This window comes from Eumetopias jubatus, unplaced genomic scaffold (genome assembly GCF_037043125.1).
Source record: "Eumetopias jubatus isolate StellerSeaLion01/CBP00866 unplaced genomic scaffold, mEumJub1_p1.0 scaffold_10, whole genome shotgun sequence".
NCBI lineage: Eukaryota > Metazoa > Chordata > Mammalia > Carnivora > Otariidae > Eumetopias > Eumetopias jubatus.
The window spans coordinates 102,375,649-102,394,791 of record NW_028274816.1 but is presented as its reverse complement, the minus strand read 5'-3'; the positions used below and the strand labels follow the sequence as shown (position 1 = coordinate 102,394,791).

At 56.2% G+C, this 19,143-nt stretch overlaps 2 protein-coding genes across 2 annotated transcripts; one reads left to right on the top strand and one right to left on the bottom strand.

Moving 5' to 3' along the window:
* Positions 1-680: 680 nt before the first annotated feature.
* Positions 681-1,116, top strand: GAST (gastrin). Its single transcript, XM_028093940.2, has 2 exons — positions 681-891; positions 1,013-1,116. The coding sequence occupies exons 1-2, from the start codon at positions 681-683 to the stop codon at positions 1,114-1,116; spliced, it is 315 nt and encodes a 104-aa protein (XP_027949741.1).
* A 3,707-nt stretch (positions 1,117-4,823) lies between these two features.
* HAP1 (huntingtin associated protein 1) lies at positions 4,824-13,491 on the bottom strand. Its single transcript, XM_028094077.2, is given in 18 exon segments — positions 4,824-4,892; positions 4,894-4,923; positions 4,925-5,015; positions 5,627-5,700; positions 5,703-5,784; positions 5,786-5,831; positions 6,173-6,528; positions 7,243-7,281; positions 7,546-7,637; positions 7,789-7,923; positions 8,283-8,357; positions 8,750-8,880; positions 10,200-10,266; positions 10,349-10,454; positions 10,667-10,809; positions 10,940-11,056; positions 11,444-11,520; positions 12,537-13,491. Coding segments are annotated over 18 exon segments (2,685 nt in total).
* Between the last annotated feature and the right edge of the window lie 5,652 nt (positions 13,492-19,143).

Here is a 19,143-nt window from a genome sequence, read left to right as displayed (position 1 = left end):
ATCAGAATAATGAGGCTGAAAGAACACAGATGCTGAGAATAGAATTTTAGATTTGAATTTTAGATTCATTTGAGTATCCAGTTTATTTCTGTATTGTGGCTTCCCCAAACTCAGGTCATCCTGACACACAGGTGCAAACGGTAACAGCTTAATTTTTAACTGCTTAACTACAATCACAGGATATTCCTTGGTTAAGCAAAAAAAAAAAAAAAAAAAGGGAGAAGCTTCCCTCCACGGGCCGTGCAGAAACGGTGGGACCCGACCACACGGTGAATACGTTGGTGGTCTCCACAGAGATACAGGGCCGTCTGTAACGTGCCCTTTGGTACGACTATTTAAAAGCTCACTTTAAATTACAACGAGTTAAACATCTACAGAGCAGCTCACATAGCCTCAAATTCTGCAGAAGTTTGGAAACCATCGCTCTAGGTTGTAAATTCCTCCTCCGAGAGAAGCAACTGCTGTAACTAAGGTAGGTGAGGAGGAAAGGGGGCCAAGGCCCAGGAGCCGGGGGAGTTGGCAGGAACTGGAGAAGCGAGCTGAGGAACAGTCCGCAACCCCACACAGCGTTGCACCTGCCAGCAGCGAGGGACCCAGAGTCCATCTGGTCCAGGCCCCTGCCTTTGGGTGTCTGGATGGCCCCATCTTTCAGCTCTGCCCCTGTTTCCTTTGCAGACAAGATGCAGCGACTGTGTGTGTACGTGCTGATCTTGGCGCTGGCTCTGGCTACCTCCTCTGAAGCTTCTTGGAGGCCCCGCTCCCAGATGCAGGAGGCACCCTCGGGTCCAGGGGCAAACAGGGGCCTGCAGCCACACTGGCTGGACCGGCTGGGTACGGCCTCTCACCAGCGAAGGCAGCTAGGGTTCCAGGGTCCCCCACAGCTGGTGGCAGGTAGGAGCTGTGACAGCTGTCCCTGCTTGTCTTGCCCAGCCAAGGTTGACCCTGGCCTTGGTTTCCAGCGGCTAGATGTCCTTCCCATATCCTCACATCCTCTCCCCGCTCTGACCCTCAGACCTGTCCAAGAAGCAGGGACCGTGGGTGGAGGAAGAAGAAGCAGCTTACGGATGGATGGACTTCGGCCGCCGCAGTGCTGAGGAAGGGGACCAGCGTCCCTAGAACGGAGCTTCAGAGCCCAGCCATCTCACAACCCAGCCCAGCCCAGCCCCATGAAAAACCACTCAAAATAAACTAGCTTCCAATGGATCACATTGTGTCAAGTGTGGGGCAGGAGAGGGGAGTTGGTGGGGGCAGGGTCGAGGCAGCGGGGAGAACTGAGCACTCTCCTGGGGGCAGGGACCATGACTCATTCTTCTGGGTGCCCCCAGAGCCTGACACTGACCCCGAATCTACTCGTGCAGATGGAAAATGGTGGTGGGGTCGCAAGCAGAGTCAGCTTCCTAGAAGATAAATCAAACTGTGCCACTCCAGGTTTTAGCCCTCCAACACTTCCTGTCACACTTAGAATAAGACCTAAACTCCTTGCCAAAGCCCTAAGCCAGCCCTGCTGTCCCCATGGCGGGTGCCGTGTTCCTTCCTCCTCTCTCCCTTTTCCCTTAAACAAATGCGCTGGGCTCGGTCCTGCTCAGAACATTTGTCCTCGCCATTCCCTGCGCCCCGAGAGCTTTTCCCAGGCACAAACATGGCTAGCTCCCCCTTTTCTCCCTGGGGTCCTGGCTGAAACACCTCTTCCTGGGAGACCTACCTGCTCTTCTCCTCCCGCTTCATACACAGCGCCCAGTACTCCCTGACGGCCCCAGGGTCTCTGACATTGCTCTCTAGAGCACGTTTCACACCCTGTCATTGTCTCGTTAGCTACTTTATTGTCTGCCTCCCCAGTTAGAAGGGCAACTCTGTAAGAGTGGGGACCACGTGTCCCTCTTCCCTGCTGTATCCCTGGTTCCAAGAACAGGAGGTATCCAATAAATAGTCGTCAGATGGCCGGGTGAGTGGCCAGCACGGGCACTCTTGATGTTTCACCCATATTCCCTCAGAGTTCTCTGCCTGTCAGCAGCATCCTTCCACAAGCACATGCCACTGTTCCCCCGAGGGCCTTCCGAGTGCAAGGCAGGCTTCAGATGCTGCAGAGTTAGTACCTCCAGAAGCAGCTGTGAGTCAGTGACGGATGAGAGCAGGAGAATCAATACCCCAGCTCCCTCACCCCTCGGGCGGGGTGACTCGGACATGTATTCAGCTCTGTCTCCCAGAATGCCTCCGCAGGACTGAGCCCCGCTTAGCCACAGCAGGTAGCTGCTCGAGGACATCCTTTGTTGACTGCCCTCCCTTCCCTGTCTCACTTCTCAAGATCTACCCCTGCCTCCCTTCAGGGTTTCCACACTAAAAACTAGGGTCAAGTCTTAGGATGTGCAGAAGCACTGTCCCAAACATGGGGGGAAAGGGATTATTCACCCGAAATACTGCAGGACCTGAATAAGGCAGATAACATGTTGCAGCAGGAATCGGGAGAGCACACAGGAGGGGATTTTCAAGGCTGGCAGACCAAGGAGGCGGGCTGGAGACTGCATAGGGACAGTTTGTTGATACGGGAGAGGGAAACAGTCTCCCATTACTCAGGCTTTCAGCTCCTGGCAAGGACACGCAGAGCCAGGCCTAATGCCTCGCTGGGGGGCACTCCCTGAAAGTCTGTAGCAAGTGAAGTTCCCGAACTGCCCCAGCAGAGGACCGGGGAAGGAGTCAAAAGACGGGTAGGCATGTTAGAATGAGTTGTCGAGTAAGACAAGAGCATCCACCACATGATTACAGTCCCTGCCAGGGTCCAGAGAACAGTCCTTTCCCGGAGGAGATAAGGAACCTGTTAGGACAAGTAAGCATTGTTGAGCTCAGCGGAGGCTGTCCTCTGTGGGCCGGGGTTGATGTAGGCGATGCTCCTATGGCCGCAGGCTACTTACAGTCCGTGGGGATGAGAGGATTGCAGGACAGAGGGGACCCGGTGGCAGCACTTAACCCTCGGAGGCAAGGTGGACATAATTACCAGGGGACCTTAACCCACAGGGTTTGCAGCGGTGGCTCAGACCATGGTACCCCTAAACTTGAGAGATCTGGGGCGCCTGGGTGGCTCAGTCGTTAAGCATCTGCCGTCAGCTCAGGGCATGGTCCCAGGGTCCTGGGATCGAGCCCCGCATCGGGCTCCCTGCTCCGCGGGGAGCCTGCTTCTCCCCCTCCCACTCCCCCCGCCTGTGTTCCCTCTCTCGCTGTCTCTATGTCAAAATAAATAAATAAAATCTTTAAAAAAACAAAACAAAACAAAACTTGAGATCTATGGGTGGCCAGGAAGGGCATTGTTTGCCTTATACAAAGAGAACGGATCAACAGCAAATGAGCCCAAGGCTGATGTCAGCTGCCAAAATGGAAAATCATGATCCACTGCCTGGTTTACAAATCTGCATCAATTCTCAGAAGTTGCCATTTATCAGTGTAATTGTACACTGGGGAAGGAGGCACACCCAGATATTTCAAAAGCCGTTGTGTACAGGGCCTGAGCTGCCACACCAGAGACCCCCAAATGCCATCACGCCTCCACCCACGTTAAAGAGAGAGTGCATTGCGGCGCCTCATCTGGCTGGCTCAGTCGGTCAGTACAGCATGCAACTCTTGATCTCAGGGTCGAGAGTTCAAGCCTCACGTTGGGTTCCATGCTGGGCATGTAGGCTACATACATACATACATAAAGTGTAACCATTTAAAAATATCCATTCCCGCATGTGCTGTCCATGGTCCACTAGAAGCATCAATATTCTTGGGGCGCCTGGGTGGCTCAGTTGGTTAAGCATCTGACTCTTGGTTTCAGCTGTCATCGGGCTCTGTGCTCAGCAAGGGGTCTGCTTCTCTCTCTCTCTCCCTCTGCCCCTCTCCCTGCTCACACACTCTCTCTCTAAAATAAATAAATCTTTAAAAAAAAAATTCTCTGCTAGGGGGCTTTTCCTTACCCACACATGGAGCACAGAGTGTGATGTTAATGCCCAAGGCTGCCAGTGCCAAATGTCAGCTGGGCAGTGCATGCCCAGCTTCCTCATCCCTTGGGTGAGATAACTGAGATGGCTCCATCTCAGTGGGTCCCAAACTTTACCACGCATGTGCATGATTCAGTATTGGAGCCCACCGTCTCTTCACAGCTTTGCCCCAGCACAGCTGCATGCACGCGCGCACACTCCCAGAGAAAGATGCCGGAGCATGGGCCAGGTAGCGCACAGGTCCTTTATTTCCTGCACTGGCAGGTGTACGGGCTGACAAGCAACAGAAGAACAGAGGAGCGGGTAGCACAAGAGGGAGCGGGGCCAGACCAATGGGGGTCCTAAGCCCCAGACTCCAGCTGTTTAGGAGTAAAGAGTGGGAAGGGGCAGAACATCTGGAATGAAGAAACGAGGAGCACCGAGGGGAGGACAGCAGGGAGGGAGTGACTTGGGTGGGGAGCCTGGACACTCAAGGGCCACAGGCAGGGAGGCGGGGAGGAGGCCCCCAGGGGACAGAGGGACCCCTCACCCCGCATAGAGACACTCTTGGTTACCAACAATAGCGAGGGACTGAGAAGGAAGGGCCAAGAATGGAGGAAGAGGGCCAGGTCCCTGAAAGTCAGCAAGAACTCAGGGGCCACCTTTAACTTGGGGGTCAAGGGCATGTTGTCAGGAGGGTCATCAGAACACCTTCCCGCACCAGGGCCCGAGCCCCACCCCCAGCCCAGCTCAGAGCCAGGTCAGGCAGCTGCCAGGCCTCCTCCCGGGGCTTCCACCAGCCCCTGGGCTAGCACGTGACTACAGCCCCAGCCGCCACAGATTTGGCACCAGCTGCAGAGAGAGGGCCGGGGTCCCCTAGCTCAGAAAAGTCCTCGAGCCCCAGCCCAGGTTCATCAGGACAGAAGGTACACTGGTGACAGACAGGAGGGTCCCGTTTGGGAGGATAGGAAGGAGGTTTCTGGGGCAGGTGGGACTTGACCAGGCAGCTGAAGGAGGGGCCTCAGGCTGTCTGTGGGGCCTCTGCAGGCTGCTGGAACACAGCAAAGCCTGGAAGAGAAGGGGAGTGGAGGTGAATTGGGGGCCTGCACAGTGGGCAGGGGCTGAGGTCTTGTCAGCTATTGAGAAAGAGAGCCACGACTGATCATTGTGCAGACTGCCCACCGGCCCGCCATAGAGGTCACTGTTCAGTATACAGACTGCACAACCTTCCATGGTGACCCTGATGAGGCTGCCCAGCAGTGACCAAAGCGCCATCAGAGCGGGGGCAGGCCACCTATGATGGTGAGGCTAGCAGCAGGCTCTAAATTTCACAGCTGACTGAGCAGGCTAGGCAGGCACCAGGACCGGGTCTGAGGGGAGGGATAGGCCAGGAAAGTCATTATGGCATAGCAGTGAACAGAACAGGCTCAGATCCACTCCAGCTGTGTGACCTCCAGTGAGTTACTTTAGCTCTGTTCTCACCTAACAAAGGGGGACAATAACTCCTACCTACAGGGTGTGACAGCTAAAGGAAACAATGCATCTCTGTGAGCTCCCTGAAGGCAGCCGGCACTCAGCAGGTGTAGCTCCCCAAACCTTGGGGTTTCTAGCTGGGGAGAGGAGACCCTGACCCACCCTCCACCACCCTGGAGGAGACCCTAGCCCATCTTCAGACTCACCCAGGGGACTGGTCCGACCACCCTTGCTGGCAGAGGCCTTTGTCCCAATGGCCTGGGTGGCACCAGAAGACCCCTGTCTTCCTCCCAGGCCCTGGGAGGGTGGTTGACCCTGTCCTCCTCCAGTCTCTGAAAGTCCTGGGTCAGCACCCCAGGGTGCTGCTCTGCACCCCGTCCCCCACATTGTCTTGGCCTGCTGCTGCCACTGCTGCAGGGTTGGGGAGCCTTGGGGCTGGGGGTGGCAGAGACAGGAAGATGAGGTGGAATGGAGGGGAGCAGCCCCGGTCTTGACGGCCAGCCCAGCTCCCCAGGAAAAAAGGGGGTAGAGCTCTGGAATCTTATGCCAATTCCACATAAATGAGCCCTGGGGCCACAGATCCCCAGTGCCTATGCAAATGATATGAAAAGTCCATGCAAATCAGCAAGCTGGGTGGGGCCAGGCCAGGGTAAGTGAGCACCTGGGGGGCTCACCTACCCTCCCCTTTCATCGGCTTGATGATCTGCAGCTCATCCAGCTGGCCAGAGGGAGGCCCCTGCGGGAGCACTCACCTTCCTGGAGCATCTTCTGCCTCAGCTGCCACCTGTACCCCGAGTCCTGCCAGTTAGCCAGCTGCCGGAGGACACGCCTCATGCTTAGGTGAGAGGGGCCCAAGCCGCTGGCTGCCAGGGTTGAGGTCACTGCGTTCGTCTGCGTCGCCTCATCCAGCTCCAGCTCTACGTCCTCCCAGGCCTCAGCGTCCTCCAACACCAGCTCCGCCTCTTCTGTCAACACCTCCTCAGCTGACACCCCCTCTTCTGTGGTCCCCAGCTCCTCCGAAGGCACAAAATCCTCTGCTGTCATTAACCCCCTCTCAGCCTCGAACCCCCATTCCTGCTCTCGTGCCTCACCGCAGCACAGCTTGTACCTGGCCAGGGAGACAGGAACGTCTTTCTGCCGCATTCTTCTACTCCCCCGGGACATCTCCAGCCACCAGGGCTGAGGAGCTCCCCTGCTCTCTGCTCCAGTCTACCCACAAGACCCGACGGCTACTCCCCACTTCTGTCCCAGCCAGGGGCAAGGGGAGCTGCGTACCAGCCTCCAGGCTTCAGACACCCAGCCCAGGCACCAGGTAAGGAGGGAGAATGGCCACCCCCACTGCACAAGCCCCGCCTTCCCCTGGTACACCCCACCACCACCCTGTGCACAACCCAGAGCAGCAAGGATAATATTCTTCTCCATGATCTAACCTTCACGGCCCAGCCCACAGCTAGTTGCCCCATAGGAACAAATCCATTTTAGTAAGGCTCAGACTGGTCAAGCAATTTGCCCAAAGACACAGCCAATTAAAGGGATCAAGCGGGGACTCAAGTCCCAGACGTTCCCAGCTCCTGGGCCAGTGCTCATTCTCCTCTCAGTCTCTGGTGAGGTGAAGGGAAGGCTTCAGTCCCCACTGGGAACAGCCTAAGTCAGATGGCCAACTATGGGGCAAGATCAGAAGGAAAAGGGGGCAGCCCCTTCCCAGAACACCTCAGCCCAGCCAGCTCAGAGAGTGGGGCGTTCTCCAGGGCGGCAGGGTCATAGATGGTTGTCTGGCTGCTAAAAGTGAGGGCGGTGATGGGGGAGCCCCTGGCCGGCTTACCCCAGGTGTGACATCTCCTCTGCAGCCGTTCCGTGATTCCTTCAACAGAGAAAAGGGCCATCACTGTCCCAAGGCAACATTAGCTGAAACTGCAAAGTTCCTGGGGCCCCAGCAGGGAAAAAATCCCAGGGAAAAATGAGGGGCCCACACACGTGGACAGAAAAAAGGGTGGTGAGGGGGAGGGGACGGGGCAGCTAACAAGGGGGCGTCATGAGTGAAGGAAGAAGTCAGAAGCAAACCCCCTCCATGCTCTGGGCAGGTGAGTGCGCGTCAGGCGAGGGCCTAGGGGCCCCAGCAGCACACCTTTCGATAAAAAACACAGGGTCTGAGATAATCCTCCTTATAGACATTCTGAGCTCCTCGGCCAGGGTCTCCTGGAAACCAGGAAGGGCCTCCTGTGGTGGAGAGGAGGATATTAGCAGGGCATCCCCACAGAACTCCAACCCCTACTTCCAGGGACAGAAAGGGACGGGGGATGGAAATCAGCCAGCAGGGCTGAGGCATGAGCGCACAGAGGGCAGGAGGTGGGCAGCCGGGGGTCCTCACCACGGGTACAGTGTATGTGTAGTGAGTGACAGGGCCAGTGGACACCAGGGCTCGCTGGCAGAGGGTCTTCGCCTCCTCCTGGGCCTCAGTAAGCATGCCCCGACACTCCGTGTACCTCTCCCGCAGGTCCTGAAGCTGGAAAGCCACCTGCAGGTTCTGTTGGGACCCAGGCGCACCCGCCCAGCACACCCTGCCCACCCTCTCCCCAGCGTGCCAGGAAGCCTGGGCTAAGAGGCAAGTGGCCCAGTCTCTAGACCCACATAATGACATGCAGGGTGCCCCCAGCAGGTCCCTGGACTCTACTCCACTCAGACCCCAACTGAACCTGCCAGACCCCTCGCCAGACACCCAGGGCGTGCAAAGGGACAGACCCAGAGCCTGCTCAAGGAGCTCGTCCTCCCAGGAGAGTCAGCCAGCTGACCAAGGGGCCTTGAGTTCCCAGCTCTGGGCCAGGGGCTCTCAAAGGCCCGGGCAGGAGTCAGGGGGAGCTTCACCTCATCCTGGAGCCGCATCTGGATTTCCTTCTCCGAAGCCAGCTGCTGTTGCAACTTCTCAGTCTGGGCTTCATACTGGAAGGACCGAGACTGGTCAGCCAGATTCGAGACCAGTCAGCCCCACCCGAGGCCTCCCTACCACCTCCAGCAAGTCCTCCCGGGCACATCGCTGAGCCTTTGGCAACCCCTGAAGCAGGAAGTCACATGGAATGAGGCCCCATCAGGTGGGAGGGTCATGCATCCTAGAACACCCCATGACCCTCTCTGGGCCTGCGTCCCCTCCCTGGAACAACGAGAGGGCAGAACGAGATGCTCTCCGAAATCTCCTCCGACTCTGACTGCCGCACAGCGGGGCCTGGGGCCTGGCTGAGCCGAGGGCTCCGTGAGGCAAGGGCAGGGAGGAGGGGGCTTGGGTGCCCCGGGGGGCCGTGACAGGAGCAGGGAGCCCTGCACACACCCGGACGCACCGTCTGACAGCGCTGCTGCAGCGTCAGGACCTGGGTCCGAAGCTGGGCGACCTCCCTCCGCTGCTGGTCATGGGTCTCCATCCTGAGCGCCAGCACCTCCGACAGCTCGGCCATCTGCTGGCTGGCCTCAGCTGCGGGGAAGCGGGGACAGAAAGTCAGCACTGGCTCGCCTGGCCTCCGGGGACCAGTCTGGCCCTCCTGAGGCCTCTGTCCACCCCACCCTTCAGCTGGGGCGGGGGACTCTGGGTTCACAGGGCTTCATATTCCTCTCTGGCTCTTCATCCCAATAAATGTCTGTTGAGTGACAGGGAGCAAGGCCCTGGGCGAGCGGCCCTTGAGACCTGGTCCCAGCGCACACAGAGTTCAAGTCTAGTGGGGACACTGATGGGCAAGGAAATCCCACCAGGGCCTACTCTGGGCTAGGATGGAACACATGTAAAGGGTGCGCCGGGGGTCACAGTGGCACCCGGTCCTGCCTTACACGGTCTGCGAAGCTAAGGCCTCTGCAGGGTAAGTGGGACTCAGCCAGGCCAAGAAAGGCAAACGAGGCTCCCAGACAGGGTGTGGAGGGGCCCAGAGCCAATCACAAAACCCTGGGAGGGAGGGCTCGGGATCTGGGCAGGGCCCCGATCACAGGGGCTGGGGGAGGGGGCTGAGGTTACCCTTTGGCCAGTGGGAAGCTTGGGGTTTTAGGCAGAGGATGACATGGTCAGATTTGGTTTTAGAAAACCAATTTTGGGCTGTGTGCAGAAGGACCTGGAAAGACAGCAGTACAGGAGAGGAGACCAGTTAAGACCCAGCCTGGGGTAGAGGCAGGGGGGTGAGGAGGAGGAAAGAGACTTAGCCTTCCTTAGGAGGTGGAAGCAACCGAACTTGGGGCCCAGCTCCTATGCCAGGGGCCTGGCCATTCGGGGAGCTGGGGAACCCAGAGGGAAGGAAGGTCAGGCCTGCAGGAAGGCGAGCAGCATGAGTTCAGCCGCTCCCATCTTGCACCTGCATCTCAAAGCTAGACTCGAGCTTCTCAGGGACAAACCCTGTGCCTCCCTCATCTTCATCAACACACGATACCCGCCACTGCCCCAGCCCCAGTGCCTCGCCTGGTGTCTGGCCGCTCACGGCTCCTTCTCTTCCTTGCTTCCAGGCCCCTCCTTCCCAAGCCCCAAATGACAAAATGAAACAGGCTTAGAGGGGCCCCATAGCTTCTGCACAGCTCTTTCCAGTGTGTGCAAAGCACGTCCTCAGCTGTGCCTCTGGAGAGGTCCAGAGGGCTGACATTATTCCTCCCCATTCTAAAGATGAGGTTTCAGAGATGTCAAGGAACTTGTCCAAGCTCCCACAGCCAGGAAGTGCCAGGGTGGGCCTCGAACTCAGGTCTCCAAACTGTGAGTTCTGAGTTCTTCCCTCGGCTTTGTGGGACAGCCCTCTACCCCCAAGTTACAGCTTCACGTACAAAACTGCTCCACACAATCCAGGATGAGCATCTGCTCCTCCTCCTCAAGGGCGTCGAGGTGAGAGGCCTGGAGGGAGGGAGGGAGAGAGGAAGGAGCAGGGGGGTCAACAGCCCCTGCCTGCCGCTGTGCCCTCCTGCCGCAGCCTCACCTCCTCTCTCAGCTGCTCGTTCTCCTCCTCCAGCCGCCTCAGCTGCTCCTGCAGTGTTTCCAGCTTCGGGCAGTAGTGCGGCGACTCGGACTCCTGCACAGAAGTCCTAGCGGCGGGAGCGATGGGGGTCAGGGCCCAGCACGGGGGCGGGGGGGAGAGGAACCCAGGTCCCAGCCAGGAACCCAGGGTTAGCCCACTCGGGCTCTCGTGTAGCCCCAGCAACCCTGCTGGCAGGTACACCGTGTGTGTCCCTGTTTGCAAATGGGGAAACTGAGGCACAGAGAAGGAGCTGCCCCGGTGAAAAGGCAGGACACTCACGGCTCAGAGGCTCCATAGGGATGATCATGCTGCTGCTCTCGCTCTTCCTCTTCCTCCTCCTCCTCCTCTTCCTCCTCATCAGAGTCTGAGTAGAGCTGGAGGAGATCATCTCGCAAGCTCACCTGGTGTCTGAGGTATAAAATCTGCCAGTGGGGGAGAGGATCCCTGTCGGAAGGCGGGCAGGGGGGTGGGGGAAGCACAGGCTGTGGCACGAAGGGGACGTAGGAAGGTCTGAGATGACGCACCCCCTACCCCTCCTCCCTGCCCAGTTACCTCCTCCCTGGCTGAGCCCAGCATGGCTTCCAGCTTGCTGTTCTCCTCCATCAGAACACTGTTCCGTTTCGCCAGGGACTGGCCAATGCGAGCCACCGTATTTAGGTCCTGCTCTCTCTGCAGAGGGGATCCCCATCCATGGGGAATACTTTCCTGTTTTCTGGGATCTCCCAGAGAGCTGGGAGAAGCTAGGGAGTACACAGGGGTCAAAGGGAAGCTAGGCCCCTAAGGGAAACCCTTCCACACGCTAGTTTTCCAGGGTACTAGAAAAGAGTCTGCCATCAACCCACTGTGGGGGCCTCAGTTTCCCCTTATAGAAAAGAGCAGTTCAGACCAGATGGCTCTAAGAGCAATGCCAGCCTGGACACCATAAGAGGGACCCCCAGCTTGGCCCCCAGAAAAATAGTCAAGCAGAGAACAGACAGGACTCCTACCCCTCCCAGGCAGAATTAAAACGGAGGCCTGGCTAAGGCTCAGGATGGCCCTAGGGAAGGCAGTACACACCTCCTCTAGCAGATTTAACATCAGTCTGACATCTTCTTGGGTGATCTTAACTGGTGGCGGTCGGTCAGGACACAGCGCTGCAAAAACAAGTGGTGCGCCTGGGTCAGGAAAAGGGGGGCATATCCTACCCCACATCCCACCATCTCCTGCCCTATCCCCAGTTCTCCGCCAGCAACAAGAGTCAGCAACAAGGGAGGAGAAGACTGAGCTCCATTCCTGACCCCAACATCCTCTCCACACACACTCCCTGAACCCAGCACTCCCTTCCCTGCTCCCAGGACCAACTGGACTCTTTTTTGTTCTGGAGGGGCCTGGGCGAGGTGAAGGATCCCAGTCCTCCAAGCTCAGGTGGAACTGAGTTCTCTGCCGCCTGGGTCCCTGGCACTAGGAGAATGCAGGCGGCTAGTGGAAGCAGCCACAGACTGGCTCATCACCCCTTACCCAGAGGGCAGCTTTGGGCGCCTCATTGGAGCCTCCTGGGTCATAAAACAGACACAGTCACCCACCCTGCACCTGTTGCGTGTGGAGAGAAGGAAGAGACTCTTCCAGCACTGCAGTAGGGGGTCCGTGAGCCTCTAGACCCAAATCCAGAGATCTCCTGCCACCCAGGAGAAGCTACGAGGGGACGAAACCGGAGCCCCCGCCCATCCCTAGGCTGGGGAAAACACGACTTTGACCCCCTGCAGCCAAACGGTTGACAAAACCTCCCCCTCCGCCCACCCACCTCCCCAGACGCGCGCGGCGGGCCAGCGCAGGCTCAGAGCACACGGGGCAGCGCCCTCCCGCAGCCCCCTGCCCCTCTCCTGGCACTGCGGTAGCCTGGGGAGGGGTGCCCTGAGAGTGCGCAGAGCTGCGGAGCAACGGGCGCGCAGAGCCCCTGGACCCGGCCCCCGACAACCATCAGGAGACCACAGAAAGGAGGAGGAGATGGGCAAGAGGCGACCCGACAGGCACCGCAGACAGTGACATCGCAGGTTGATAGAGCGATAAGACTGAATGCCAGCAGGGGCGGGGCGCTCGGAGCCGACGGGGCCCCTTCTCCACGGAAAGGCCTACGTCCCACCGGCTCTGGGGTCCCGGGGACCCCGGTTACCTTCCTCCAGCTCCCGAATAAAGGCGGCACGCTCGGGGCCAGACATCCCAGGCCGACGGCCAATGTAGGCGGCCGGCGTCTTCCAGATGCCCGCCGCCTTTCCGGTCCCCAAGCCAATGGCCGGGGGACCAAAGGGCCCCTGGAATATGAAGCGGGTCCATGGCGCGTCCGAGGTGCCGGGCACGGCCTGGGCATTCCGCCGGACGGCTGAGAATGCGGACGCGCGTGGGGCTCCTGCCGCCGATCCCGCCTTGGAGGTCGGGCGAGCTCCGGCTGGGCGTCCCGAGACGGAAGGGGATCTGGATCCTGCTCCCTGTCCCGGCGCGGGTGCCCGCGCGGAGGCGGCTGCAAGCTGCGCAGGGGACTCTGGAGCGGGATTGGCTGCGAGTGGGGATGCGAGGGTGATTCCCGCCGGATCCCGGGGTCTGAACCGGTGCCGCGCGTCGCCGGGCCCCGACACCTTAGGACGCATCTTGAGTCCGCAGTCGCCTGCCGCAGCCGGGCCTTTATAACCAGCGCCCGGAGTGGACGCCCGCCGGGCCATACCACGCGCGGGAGTGGGCGGCCGGGAGCAACCAGTGAGGCCCGGGTCTGGGGGTCGCGCGCGAGGGGAGCTCTTGGTGGCGAAGCAGAGCGCCAAAATCAGAATAAGGAGAAGAGTCGAATGGCGGTTCCAGCCGGTTCCGTGGGCTCGGGTTCCGAGTGCAGGGCTTCTCCTCCCCTCTCCACCTCCGGAGAATGGTTCTGCCCCGAGTCGCCGCTTCCCTGGAATTCGAGTACAGAGACTTCGAGGTCCCCTAGCTGGGGACACCCCCTCCCTCCGCTCCGGCCGGGGTTGCCGGCTGCCCACCCTGGGTATGACCCGGGAGTTAGGGCAGTTTTGTGCTTTCTCCGGTAGCTGGGACATGAATCCAAACTCCAGTATGGTCTCAACGCGCTGCCCAGTCTGGCGCATCACACCGGTCCCTGCGCTCAGAGCCCCGTGCTCCAGCCGCTCGACAGCCGCCTTTCTTATTTCTCACTTCGTCTTACTCCCTTTGCTTGTGCTTTACCTCCAGCCCGCATTCGCTTTGCCCACCTCCTCCCACCCTGGCAGACACCTGTTCTTCCTGGAGACTGCGCTTAGAGGTCTCCCGGGTGAAGGAAGGGTCCTCGGACCTCTTCCCGCATGGCCCCTGAGCGTGTCCCTCAGAGTGCGCCATGGGAGGCAGTACCTACGAGAGTCGCCCTAAGTCTTGAATGAGTTGGATGGGGCGGCAGAGGAGTCGGTCGGTGGCCATTTCTGTCCCTTTAGACTGGAAGAACCTGCCGGCCAGAAAGAGATGGCTGTAGCACTAATTCTTTTAAAGCCTTAGAATCATTCTTGGTGCCCCAATTTTCTTCCCTTCAATAACCAGTCAATCACCTGTCCTGCTTGATTTACCTCCTAAATATTTCTCAAATGAGCAGTCTCCTCGCCAGCCCCTCTGCTGTTGAGGCCTCATTCTCTCTCTTCCATATTTTTGTGATAACCTCCCTGCCCCCTCCACATGAATCCATTTCTAAGGAATTCCAGGAGCCCCTTCCCCCCAGCCACCACGCTAAGCCTGAGCCCAGAACAGGGGCTACTGCCCAAGGGCTACACCTGGGACAGAGGTTTCTAGTGCTGACAACGCACTTTGGGGGCCAGGTGTCCATGACACAGCATGGAACAAGAGACAAAACCAGGAACGAAGATCAGACTGCCCTGTCCACCAGCTTTCCCATGGAGAAGCATTGTGGTAAGAATGTTTCCTTCCATCTGGGTCCATTCATTCATTTGACAAATATTTACTGAGTCCCTATGATATATAAATATTAAATAAATAAATAAATAAATAAATAAAATCCTTTAAAAAAAGATTATTTATTTAACACAGAGAGAGAGCACGCACAAACAGGGAGAGCAGGAGAGAGAAGCAGGCTCCCCGCTGAGCAGGGAGCCCGAGGCGGGGCTCAGTCCCAGGACCCTGGGATCATGACCTGAGCCGAAGGCAGACGCTCAACCGACTGAGCCACCCAGGTGCCCCCCATTTTATTTCATTTTTGAAACTTTTTTTCTTTTTAATTCTAAGTAAGCTCCACGCCCATTCTGGGGCTCAAACTCATGACCCCAAGATCAAGACTGAGCCAGCGAGGTGCCCTAAAATCAGTTTTAATAATATATTTTATTTAATCCAGTATCTCCGAAATATCACTTCAACATGTAATCAACATAAAAAATTATTAATGAGATTATATTTTTACATTCTTTATACTAGACTGACTGTGCATTTTATTCTTTTTTTTTTAAGATTTTATTTATTGGGTGCCTGGGTGGCTCAGATGGTTAAGCGTCTGCCTTCGGCTCAGGTCATGATCCTGGGGTCTGGGCTCCCTGCTCAGCAGGGGGCCTGCTTCTCTCTTTCTCTCTCTCCCTCCCTCTCCCTCTGCTGCTCCCTCTGCTGGTGCTCTTTCATGCTCTCTCTCAAATAAATAAATAAAATCTTAAAAAAAAAAAAAGATTGTATTTATTTATTTATTTGAGAGAGAGAAAAGGCAGATGCTTAACTGACTGAGCCACCCAGGCACCCTGGGCATTTTATTCTTAAAGCACATCTCAACTGGGACTCGAATTCATTCTTCTCTTTATTTCCCTGAATGTAATTTGTCTTTTTTCCCCTGTGTACCTTTTTTTTTTTAAGATTTATTTATTCATTTGAGATACAGGGCGTGCACAAAACAGGACATACAATAGGGGCCCATTCTATTCCTACTGAATGGATGTTTGCTGAATTGAATTATTCTTGCACATGAGAAAGCAGCCCTGAGGACCCTGGGAAGTTTGGGGTGAAGAAGAAGAAAGTGGAGTGGAGAAGACAGAGCTGAAGGGGACCCTCAGGCTCCCAGTAGACTGCACCCTCTACCCACGCCCCACCCCAGCACCTTGCAAGGCAACTGTAGCTATAACCACCAGAGGGCGGTGCCAGCCCACATACCTCCTTCCCTCACCCAGCCAGCCCTCACCCAGCCAGCCCTCACCCATGGGATCAGTGACCCCACAGAAGAGGCAGAGTAAGGATGGCAACTTCATTGGACGGTTGGAGAAGCCAAAGCTCAGACCCCTGGTCACTCCACAAGTAAGCATTTTGGCCTGGCTGATAAGCCCATGGCAGCCCAGGAGACCCCATGGGCCCCTCTCCAGTGGAGTCCTTCAGCCCAGTTCTGCTGCTCTAACCAGAGAGGTTGGCAGAACAGAAACTGTAGACCTCCTCCTTCCCTCCTAGTATGCACCCTGCTGAACCAGAGAGGACAGGAAGGGGCTTGCGACCCACCACAGCCATGAACTTGGGGCCAAGCACAGTCACTCCGAACCCAGCCTCAGTGCACCCCCGGCTCAGGCCACCTTGCCTGACCTGATCCTGGAAAATGAACCTAGGACAGGCTACCCCGTGGCAAGAGCCACTGAGGGTCAGTGCCAAGGATCCGGGTGGGGCCAGACACCAGGACCACTTTCTGCATCAGACTGGGAACAGGGCAGAAGGGAGTGCCTTGGACATGGGCCAGGGGAGCCGCCTCACCACCCCCACTCCTGCTCCCCTCCTGTGGGACTCCTGGGACCCCTCATCACTCTCCCCACCAGGGCCCAGGCCCCTCCACAATGTAAGGCCCCCTTTCCTTTATTCCTTCTTCCCAGACCCTGGTCAGACTCTTGGGCACTGAACACTCTGAGCCTCTCCCAGGCCTGGGCTGAGCAAGTGGGGATGCTGGGGGCCTGAGCCCCTCAGCCTGGTGTCTTCTGGGTTTCTAGGCCCCCTGCTGGTAAGGAGAGAAGGCAGAAGGGAAGTACCTGGGGTGATGGTGGGGGCCGGGCTCTAGCAGGGATGGTTAGGATCCTAGGGGATGGAGATCTCCTCCACTCCAAACCCCACCGCGCTTTCTCCCACCTGTGGGCTCTTGACTTGGAGGAGCATCCACCACCCATTACCCACGCAGCCTGCTGGCTCACTCCTGCTCCTCTCTGGCTCTCCTGCTGAGGCTGGCCGCCTCCTCTGAGAAGCCCCCCTTGCTTCCAAAAGGGGTGTCATTTCTCCTAACTCTGTGGTCATTTTCCCATCCTCACATCTTTGCTGCTCCCACTGCCAGGAAATCCCAGGTACATTCCATGATTTCCATCGAACACTTCCTTATTTGAAAGGCGACTCAAATGTCATCCACTCCCTCCATGGGCTTGCTGAACCCACTGAGACTCCTAAGTACATGCGCACTCTCCTGCTACCATTGCTTTCTTGTCTGTTTCGAACCTGGAAGACAAGAATGTGGGGCATCTCTATCCCCAGGGTTGTGAGCAAAGCCTGGCAGAAAAGGTCCTTAGGAAGCTTTTGGTGATTGAAGGAACAAATGACCCACGAATCTAGCCCATGAAGAGTGCCCCTGTTCCTTCCGGAGACCAGGACTGCATTTGGACACGTTTTCCACAGCTTCATTGTACTAGTAATTATTGGGAACCGGGGGTCAACTGAATTTCTCAAATCTTTCCCACGTGTCTTGGGTGTTACCAAATTTCCCCATGTTCTCTAAATGTGCATAGGTGTTTTGGATCAAGCATAGGATTTAGGATTCCATCTAATTATTTCCTACTTCTTTATGTTATCTTGTTGAATATATCTTTTTAGCCAACTTACATGCTTTTTAGATGAAATTGTATAGACATGTTTTCAAATTTTTTTTAGTGTAAGACAATTTATTTTTCATTTTTAATTGATTTTTTTTAAAGATTTTATTTTATTTATTTATTTTCTTAAGTAGGCTCCACACTCATAGAGCCCAATGTGGGGGCCTGAACCCATGACCCTGAGATTAAGGCCCAGGCTGAGTCAGACATTTAACCAACTGAGCTACCTTGGCGCCCCCTAGAGATTTTGTTTTTAAGTCATCTCTACACCCAATGTGGGGCTTCAACTTAGAATCCTGAGATCGAGTCATATCCTCTACTGACTAAGCCAGCGAGTTGCCCTGTTAATACTTTAAAAACATTTTTAATTTTTTAAGAACGTTTTAAATTGACAAACTGCATTTTTAACAGTACTTTTAGGTTCACAAATGATAATTACTTTGGGGGCGCCTGGGTGGCTCAGTTGTTAAGCATCTGCCTTCAGCTCCGGTCATGATCCCAAGGTCCTGGGATCGAGCCCCACATCGGGAAGCCTGCTTCTCCCTCTCCCACTCCCCCTGCTTGTGTTCCCTCTCTCGCTGTGTCTCTCTCTCTCTCTGTCAAATAAATAAATAATCTTAAAAAAAAAACACAAATGATAATTACTTTGGATTTATTTTGATAATTTGATTTAAGGTTTTTTTGTTTTTGTTTTTAAGTAATCTCTATGCCCAATGTGGAGCTCAAACTCATAACTCCGAGATCAACAGTCGCATCTCTACTGACTGAGCCAGCCAGGTGCCCCCTGATAACTTGATATTGAAATCCCAATGTAGGGCGCCTGGGTGGCTCAGTTGTTGGGCGTCTGCCTTCAGCTCAGGTCATGATCCCAGGGTCCTGGGATCGAGCCCCACATCGGGCTCCCTGCTCCACGGGGTGCCTGCTTCTCCCTCTCCCACTCCCCCTGCTTGTGTTCCCTCTCTCATTGTGTCTCTCTGTCAAATAAATAAAATCTTAAAAAAAAAATAAAATAAATCCCAATGTAGGGGCCAAGGGCAGGCTGCCCCAAGATGCGCCACTTGGGCATAAAGATTATTTCAAGGTAAAAATAATCAAAACCCAGCAGATGCAGGAAAAGCTCTCTGCCTCCCCTTCAGCTACCAGTATTTCTCCTGTTTTTCCAAACCTCTCCTCTCACTTTCCTGCTAGTGAGCTTTCTCCCCTTTGTAGCCTCAGACCCTTCCCCTCTCCTTAGCTCAGATAAGCTTCCCATTGCCTCACTGCCTTTGGAAGTTCATGTCTGCGTGGATTCCCCATAGGTACACCTATTAAATTTGATTTTCCTCTGTTAATCTTTCTCGTGTCAATTTGATTCTAAGTCCAGCTGGCAGAACGTAGGGCAGAGAAAGGTCTTCTGCTCAACACCACCTTGTTGGATTCTGCCCCTCATTCTGGCTCACTGCCATTTCTGGGGGCGCTTGGTGCTGCCTCCCTTGTCTTCAGCGTGGCACCTGCCATTGTGATAGGTGGGTGTTGGTCTCCATTGGTACTGGTGACATGGAGGTAGACCTGTTGTCTGTGGTGGGTGGCAGACCCTGACGTTGGTCCAGACCACCAGGGCCAGGCTTCCTGTTCCCTGGGCGTGGCCGCTCAGTCAGGTCTGCCCACATCACCTAAGCCTGCACTTCCCCCTCTGGTCGGCTCCTTTGCTGAAACCCAGGCACTCAGCAATTCGGCCGCCTCCCTGGAATAAGCCTACCTAAGTGGAAGAGATTAGCCGGGGAGACTAGTTTCGAGTCATAGCAGACACGTCGGGAGATCTACCCCGTCTTCCACACCTCCTTCCTTTCTTACCATCAGGACCCTGATTTTATCAAGGGGGCAACGTGTGCAATAAAATATCCTCAATTTCCCAGCTTCCCTTGCAGCAAGGTAGGGTCATGCGACAGTTTCCTG